This window comes from Sebastes fasciatus, chromosome 7 (assembly GCF_043250625.1).
Source record: "Sebastes fasciatus isolate fSebFas1 chromosome 7, fSebFas1.pri, whole genome shotgun sequence".
In the NCBI taxonomy this organism is placed as follows: Eukaryota; Metazoa; Chordata; class Actinopteri; order Perciformes; family Sebastidae; genus Sebastes; species Sebastes fasciatus.
Genome location: NC_133801.1, coordinates 5,642,125 through 5,651,195, shown reverse-complemented (window position 1 = coordinate 5,651,195; position 9,071 = coordinate 5,642,125). Strand labels below are relative to the sequence as shown.

The window sequence follows — 9,071 nt, the reverse complement described above, 5'->3', positions numbered from 1 at the left end:
GTTCTCCACTCACTGCTACTGTGAGAACAATAGCGACTGACAACATCAGTTAAGAACTCGTGCTCTTTCAATCAAGTTCTCCCTCAGAAACATGACAGTGGCTGAAAAGTCAGAGCACAGGGAAAGCTTTGTTTTTCCCCTCTCCGCTGTAACTGGGAGAAAGGGATTGTTTTGAAACCATGGCAGAGAAAACAGAGGGATTTCCCTCCTCCACCCAGCTGCAGGCTGTGCCTTCTTTTCATGAATTCCAAAGAACTGGTTTCCCCTTCCTGAACAGACACACATACCTACACAGAAGCTCTCGGCTCTCCCTATATGCACACGCACTTTTTAAAAACAACACACACCCCACCCTGCAGCCAGCTGCTTCTGATTAGGCAGTTGGGACGGTGGTGAAGAGGAGGAGCAGCAGGCCGGAGTCATGGAGTGGCAGCTGGAGCTCGCCGCTCTCGGTCTGGCCCTCACAGGGTGGCTTTGTGCCATTCTGACACGCTGCCTGGCCCTGTGGAAGGTGAGCGGCACTGTGGACAACACCACGGCTACTCTGCCTGCATACTGGGACGGGGTGTGGCTGGAATGGGATCACTGGGATTTGGCCCACGATGGCAGCTTGCACTGCTCCTTCTACAAGTCTCTCATGTCTCTGTCTGGGAGCTTTCGGACGTGGAGAGCCCTCATCATGTCAGCCATCGGAGCCGGGGCTTTTGCTGTGGTGATTGGAGCAGTGGGGGCGGTGTGCTTCCCTAAGCGTGGCCAGGTCAAAGTGTTTTCTGGTGCTCTCTTTGTTTTGTCTGGAATCCTGATGCTGGTTCCCACAGCCTGGACGTGCCACCACACCAGTCAGCCACTGGGGGGGGCTGTGTTGCTGAGAAGAGACTGGGGACCTGCACTGTACCTCGGATGGATCTCCTTTGCGTTGATGCTGGCCGGTGGGGTGTATCTCACCACCAGATGCCCCACTGGTGAGAGAGAGGTGTATCTGCCTGGAGAGGGAAGGTACCCGCGTCAGGAGGAGGAGGCTAGTCATCCTCTGAGCCGGATCAACAGGACTACGTTCACAAACAGCCAGTATGAACGCGGATCAGTGGTTACCTGAGTGGACTGTGCAGTAATATTTAACAGAGTGATTTAACTGGAAAAGCAATATGTGAAATGACTGGATAGATTCAACAGCAGAGGCTGCACATGTTGCATAATGATGCACTGACTTAACTAAGCATGAGGCACAGCGACGTGTCATGTCACTACTTTTATTGCTCAATCCTCATTTCCCCCTTTAATCATATCCCTGTAAAATTACACTTCTGTCTGTTTGCTTTACTCGATGACATTTTTGGTACTAAACTGACATTAAGACATTACAGACTTTTAAATGTGAGTTAATATACTGGCCTTAAAACTAAATACTGTATTGCACAGATACATTAGATTAATGTAATGTCATATTTGTTTTGTTTACTTGACAGTGGAAAAAAAACTGTTTACATCTGAGATGAATTCTTCTGCACAAAATGACACTGTGGAATAAATTGCATTGCAATGTTTCCAAGAGTTATTTGACTTTGTCTTAGAGTGGTTTTATCTCACTATGCCACGGAGCACTTGAGGATAAGGTGAGCAGTCATTTTGAAACAGTAGGGTTTAAAATTATGGACTTTTCAGACTTCTATTTGTAAATCTACATCCATGTTTTGTGGGTTTATCATGGGAAGTCAGTACGTTACACTTTTCAGAATAAACAACGTAAAAGAGATTGCACTTTCACTTTGTCCTGTCCAATTTCACAGTGGAAGTCAAAGATGAAACATGACAGGAAGACATCAGTTTTTCCTCATGTTGCACTTTCCCTCCGTGCGTTCCAGTACCCATATGCCTGGAAAAGTTTTAGTATGTCCCAATACACAGTACGTCAAATGCAGTATGCCAAAAATACCAGGATGTCCTACTACATCCGGTCGCATTTTGCAGTAAGCAAGCCAGCATGCTGTTCTGGCTATTCTGTCCCACAATCCTCTGCACAGCGGATAAACTGTATGAGCTAGAGGGTCAAAGTTAGTTCAAGGCGCAACGTTATCATGAAGTAGTATGTCCCAATTGTATGCCTACTGCATGCAACATTATGTACTTTGTAAGGGCAGCTGCAGTACGTACTAAAAGAAAAAGTATGTCTAGCCCATATTTTTGCATAAAATGACTGACATTAAATGTTTCTTTTTAACTCAGAGCTAAATTTCACACATTTCTGATTCTACACTCTTTCGTACTACAATTTTGCAAGTAAAAACACTTTAAAAAACACATTTAAAATCATAGTTTACAGTGTATGATTTGCCGCTTGAGATTATTGACTGTATTTCTCAATTTCTCTCCGCATTTGTAAAAAGTTACTCCTTTAAAGAATTATTTAAAATCCCTTTTGTTGTTATCTTCGCCACCATCTTGACTAAGTCGAGAGGGAGACACAGCTGGCAGGCTGAACTCTACTGAGTGCACTTCTCTAGTTTTATATTGTGGCCTGTACAGCACTTTTGTACAAAGGGCTGCACCAGATGGAATTGCTTTAAATATCACCGGCTTGGATGTTATGCTCTTCTCTTGCAACATATTAGGAAAATCACTGAGCATCCACAGAAACAAACCTATTGTGTTACATATTTATTTGCTACAGAAACGTATTCATTATGACAAAATAAGTAATTATCCATAAAACTGGGATATTGAGCATGACTAAATGGCACAAAGTCTGATGGAAGGCAGAACATTTCTGTTAATGATACAGAGGTACTGACATAAAAAACAGAATAAATAAGTGAATGCACATCAGAACTATTTACTGTCCTGTGAGTTACATGCTCAGCCAAATTTTCCACAAATACATTCCACCCAGCATGCAAATCTGGCAACACTTTTCCTTCTGTTAAACACTTCCTTTAAACATAGAGAGATTCAGAAGCAGGAACGGCTGAAATTAGCATGAATCTCATCAAAAATATAGACTCTTTACTGAGTTTGTGTCGCGTTAGTGAGGCGTGTTTAGTGTGGATAAGGTGCAGGAGCCCCGGCTGGTTGGGTTTCTAGAATTTCTCATCTCCCTCCTCCACATCCTTCAGACTGAGAACCTCCAGAGAACCTCTGCCTTTAGTCTCACAGCGGATCAGCTCATCGATCTCCCTGAAGCAGCCGGGATCCACCAGACACACCTGAGGAGGAGAAGGAAGGATGTACGGGAGAGGAATAAAGGTATCGGTTAATACAGATTCAGATTTTTTTTTTAAATACAATTTAAAATCTTTTTTTTTCTCACCATTTCCAGCTCCTCTACAAAGTCTTCACTCTCCACGACCTGCAGGAGCGGTTTCAGCTTCTCCTTCAGCTTCTTGGCCTCCTTGGCTGGCAGCACCAATCGCAGCCTCATGTGGGCTCTCTGGATCTCCATTGACTCCTTCAGCTGCCGGATCACTTCCAGAGCCTCGGGGGAACAACAACGGGACAGATGAGTTTGTTACAGGTCGTACAAAAGGATCCAGAATAAAGTGAAGGGGAAAGCATCAGAGACACAAACTGTTGCAGCTTGATTTCTCCTGCATGCAGAGCTTATAGATGGCTGCCAGAACCTGACCATATCAACGATAATAAAACCCATCTCCAGAGTGTTGTCTTAAATGCATCACCGCCAACTGTAATTGCAGGATGACACTCTGGCTAATTAGACACCGATGATGGACGAGAGAGTCCAGGATCAGCAAGTTTTGTTGTTCACTGGTGGATTTCATCTGAACTTGTCGTTGGCGGCTGGTATGATGTCAGCAATCAGTGAGATTACATTTATCTGTCTTTATGCCTTATAGTTGTTTATTTGACATAAATATTCAAATTACACCATCTGTTTTTTTTGTTAGTTTTAAACTCCGACAACTAGTATTCTGTCACATCTCTCACAAATTGAAAATGTATTTCTGGTGGTCAAAGCAGTGGTATTTACGGTGGGAAACATCACATTATCATACATAAATGCACCATTCAGTAGACATTTCAATCAATCTGCTAATTTGAGTACATCTCCACACATACTTTTTTGAAAAGGAGTACATAATAAATATAGTAAAACATAAATCTTTGTAGCTCAGATACATTCTACATGTGGGAAACACTGCTGTGTGCCGTCTATAATCACGAGAATGCAAACAAAGCGAATCGATGTGTGTCTCCTCCTCACCTGCTGTTTGGTGCTCTTGTTGGCCTTGACAGAGTAGTGGATGTCCTTCATCGCCCGCTCGATGAGATTGACCGTATACGGCCTCTTGGTCTCCGGGTTGACACACTTCTCCGCCACAATAGTCGCAATGTCCCTAAAACTCGTCTCCAGCTGGGACTGCCTTTCCTTGTCGGACACTTGGAGCTCTCCTTTGGACAGGATCTGTCCCAGAGAGAGAAAGGGAAAAGGTCAAGAAGTGAAGGAGAATAACGTTTGAGGATAATAAAATAAAAATAAAATAAATAATAATAATAAAATAAAATAGTTCAAAAGTTATACAACATTGAGCAAAGGAGCTATATATGAGAAAAAGTACAATAAGTAAAATAAAATAATTAAAATAATCACCGTCAAAAGTTAAGATACAAGTGAGAATTCAGTTCATAAATCCTGTGAAAGCACACTTGTAATAATTTGTTTTTAAAGGTCCCATATTGTAAAAAGTGAGATTTTCATATCTTCTATATTCAGATAAAATTATAAGATAAGATATGATGAACCTTTATTAATCCCTGTCAAAGCAGCAACATCAGCAAACATCAGGAAGAATCATTATAAAGCAGGTTTAAGTACTTTATAAATACTGTGAAAGTATTAAAACGCTCAATCCACAGATAAATACACACAGCAATTGTGCATTTGAAACAAGCCGTTAGGATTTCTGTACATTTGTGATGTCACAAATATACAATATTTAGACCATTACACGGTTTTAAATGTAAACATTCTAAATGTGTCCCAGTTTATTTCCTGTTGCAGTGTATGTGAATAACATCAGCTGACAGGAAGTGAAACTGGAGCCAAACTGTTGCCTAGCAACGCAATTCTGTTGCAATCCGTTGAAATGCAGGGACATTATTTCTTACTTGTTTGCAGATTTCTGTCAGATCATCTGTCCCAAAACAAGTGGTCATGTCATCCTTCTTAGCCACCTGACCTTTGGACACATTGACAAAGACTGAGTGTGTCTGCAGGACCTCGTCCAGGTCTTTCTCTCTGGAAAGGAAACACACAATGTTTGAACATTCACAAGATCAGAATCAGAATCAGCATTGTGTTTATTGCCAGGTGTAAGAGGTATACACTAGGAATTTGCTTTGGTTTTGTTGGTGTAAAATAGGCAGTATAATAACAAAAGAATAGATAAAAACGTTAGAGTAATATAAGAATAAAAAAAAAAATGTAAATTCTACCAATATACAATAAACATGGATAACAGAGCCTTAAACTGACATTTATAAAGCAAAACAGTAAATATCCTTATATACTTTAAGAGATAATAAACACGATATATTAGTAACTATTTAGTAAAGTGGGTGTTTAGTGGGTGTTGTTGACATTTATATATTGAAGTTTTAAACTGCTGACCCCATATTACATATAATTCACAACTTATACTTTATTTATTATTATTATTTTTAATTTACTTATTTTTCTATTTTTTTTGGTCCTTTCCTTTTTTTATTTATTTTTTTTGTTTTTGTTTGGTATATGTTTTATTTATTTTGCTATCAGATTTAATTAATTCATATGTATAAATGTATTTTTTTATGAAATTAACTCGGCTTATTTAATGGTGAAGTAATATTGTTATAGGGATTGTTGTTGTTTATACAATTATTTATTGGATTTTGTACAGAATACCAATAAAAAGACTTTTATAAAGCGAAACAGTAAATGTCCTTATATACTTTAAGAGATAATAAACCATATATATTAGTAACTATTGAGTCCGGTGTTACGGTTTAACTGGCGACCCTGTTAACTGGCGACTTTCAGCCGAATGAGTCTGTGGTTGTCGTAGTTACGGCAGCTGTTGAAAGCAGGAAGAGAATACGTAGCTGTCCTCGTGAATGCCTCTTTGTTTAGTATTTCATTACAATGTTTAAACATACCGGATTGGTCTTTGGAGCTTTGGAGTCTTGTTTGTGGAAACGTGTCCGCTATATTCTGCTCGCGTTTGAAACGTTGCTTGTTATGATGAATATGTTGAAATCAGGAAGAGCAGCGTCGCTCTTCCTGTAAGCTAATAAAAGTTTCTAAATACACATATTCGTCTTTGGAGCTTGTTGTAGTAAACATGTGTCACGTAGAAGAACCTCATCCCTTTAAGAAAAAAAAATGAATAAAAATGTCAGGTTTTACGGGATTTGAACTCATACCAAAATCACAGCTTGTGTGACAGACGGAGGTTTCCTCCAATGCGCCACCAGCACTGAGGTGCTCACAGGTGAATGTCATATTTATCTCAAATATCACACGCTAAGTAGTCACTCTGAGACGCAGAAGGCAGCCAGATTAACTTGTGACCACACTGTCCGTGTACTTCAGACCATCTGATTTACAACACAAGTAAGTGTCTGTTTATGTTGTTGTTGTTGTATTCACGTGGAAACATTGAAGTTTGAAGATCTCGCATCAGCTGCACCATAAAGAAAATGTTTTCAAACCAAAAAGGCACTAGATTGAGAATTGACCCAGACAACAACACAGGAGTCAAACACTCAAGTTATTTTTATTCAGGAGAGGCCAACAAATTTCACTTGTAGCCAATCAATCTGCACAACATATGACCCTCTCAAGGGGAAAACATACTATTTACACAAAGGGAGAAGAGGCAGAGAATATTGCAGGGCGTACATTATGTTATGTTCACAATATATGCATCCATTTTTGACATATGGATTGTCCATGTTATATTTTCATTATATCGTTACTCTGTACACACACAACATCTATTGCACGTCTGTACATCCTGGTAGGGGGATTCCCCCCTCCCCCCATTGCTCTTCCTGAGGTTTCTTACATTTGTTTCCCTGTTCAAAGGGTTTTTTCCTCATTCAATGACAGGGTCGCACTGTAAAGGACAGAGGGTGTCGGATCCTGTACAGATTGTAAAGCCCCCAGAGCCAAATTTGTAATTCTGGGCTATACAAATTGAATTGATTTGATCTCTGCTGAACCTTCTTAGTGACACTACTGATATTCTGCTCTGACTTGAGGGTGATGATTGAGCCCAGGGAGCAGATGTTTATGTATGTTTTCTATAACTGATGATCTTAACTTTTAAATTTAATAGCTACTAACATAAATATATAATTTATCTTAGAAAGAACCTGTGTTAAATGGCTGCTTTGTGAATATAAGATTAAATAGTAGCAGGTTGTACAGACATGTGTATGTTGTGCAGATTGATTGGCTACAAGTGAAATTTGTTGGCCTCTCCTGAATAAAAATAACTTGAGTGTTTGACTCCTGTGTTGTTGTCTGGGTCAATTCTCAATCTAGTGCCTTTTTGGTTTGAAAACATTTTCTTTATGGTGCAGCTGATGCGAGATCTTCAAACTTCAATGTTTCCACGTGAATACAACAACAACAACATAAACAGACACTTACTTGTGTTGTAAATCAGATGGTCTGAAGTACACGGACAGTGTGGTCACAAGTTAATCTGGCTGCCTTCTGCGTCTCAGAGTGACTACTTAGCGTGTGATATTTGAGATAAATATGACATTCACCTGTGACCATCCCAGTGCTGGTGGCGCATTGGAGGAAACCTCCGTCTGTCACACAAGTTGTGATTTTGGTATGAGTTCAAATCCCGTAAAACCTGACATTTTTATTCATTTTTTTTTCTTAAAGGGATGAGGTTCTTCTACGTGACACATGTTTACTACAACAAGCTCCAAAGACGAATATGTGTATTTAGAAACTTTTATTAGCTTACAGGAAGAGCGACGCTGCTCTTCCTGATTTCAACATATTCATCATAACAAGCAACGTTTCAAACGCGAGCAGAATATAGCGGACACGTTTCCACAAACAAGACTCCAAAGCTCCAAAGACCAATCCGGTATGTTTAAACATTGTAATGAAATACTAAACAAAGAGGCATTCACGAGGACAGCTACGTATTCTCTTCCTGCTTTCAACAGCTGCCGTAACTACGACAACCACAGACTCATTCGGCTGAAAGTCGCCAGTTAACAGGGTCGCCTGTTAAACCGTAACACCGGTGTGTGTTTAGTGTGTGTTTAGTGTGTGTTGTTGGTGTTTACTCACGCTCCTGTCCTCCAGCTCATCACTTTGTTCTTGTAACAGGCGATTTCAAACCTCTTGCCTCCTTTCTTCATCCTCACCACCGCCACGTTGGTCAGCCGGATCTGATTTGTTGGTGTAAATATAGACATATTGATGTTTTATTAGAAACAGCAGCTCTGGAAACATCTGCTGCTAAATTACTGCGTCGTCAATGCTGCTCTGAGTCTGTTTCCAGAGAGTGTCCGATGTGAAACATGGACGTCGAACAAAGGTTCCGCTTCCGTTGTGCTTCCTCAGTCGATTTCAATATTTTTTTTTTCTTAGGATTATTTTAAATAAATAAATTGAAATAATTAAACAAATGGAGTACCGATGAAATAATATAAGTATATATATAATATAAGTATATATATAAGTTTCAGAAATAATTGTCATGTACATAGTGTACATGACAATTATTTCCACCTTGCAATGTAACATTGCATCAGCACACATTTTTAAATGTTTTATTATTATTATTATTATTAGTGTTGTTTTAAGTGTTAGATAGAAGATTTAGTCTTGTGTCAGCATTGTGTCTTGTTAACATTTCAGTAATTAATCTGTTATCATTGCTTTCACCTGAGTTGTTTTTATTTCACTTATTTTGTATCTTGTTATTGTACTGATGTTTTATTTTAAATCAAATGATTATGTGATTTGTTTTCAATTATATGTGAAGGAATTTGAGTTGCCTTGCCAGGGGAATACCCTGCTGGCCTGCTGCCCCAGCGAC

General features: G+C 39.6%; 2 protein-coding genes across 2 annotated transcripts; one reads left to right on the top strand and one right to left on the bottom strand.

The window, feature by feature from the left end:
• Positions 1 to 275: 275 nt before the first annotated feature.
• Positions 276 to 1,544, top strand: LOC141771198 (claudin-4-like). The gene has a single exon (XM_074641211.1). The coding sequence runs from the start codon at positions 422 to 424 to the stop codon at positions 1,094 to 1,096; it is 675 nt and encodes a 224-aa protein (XP_074497312.1). The 5' UTR covers positions 276 to 421; the 3' UTR covers positions 1,097 to 1,544.
• Positions 1,545 to 2,640: 1,096 nt separating this feature from the next.
• Positions 2,641 to 8,548, bottom strand: sbds (SBDS ribosome maturation factor). The gene is made up of 5 exons (XM_074641209.1): positions 8,318 to 8,548; positions 5,122 to 5,251; positions 4,217 to 4,417; positions 3,305 to 3,469; positions 2,641 to 3,200 (listed from the first exon to the last, which is right to left on the bottom strand). The coding sequence occupies exons 1-5, from the start codon at positions 8,443 to 8,445 to the stop codon at positions 3,075 to 3,077; spliced, it is 750 nt and encodes a 249-aa protein (XP_074497310.1). The 5' UTR covers positions 8,446 to 8,548; the 3' UTR covers positions 2,641 to 3,074.
• Between the last annotated feature and the right edge of the window lie 523 nt (positions 8,549 to 9,071).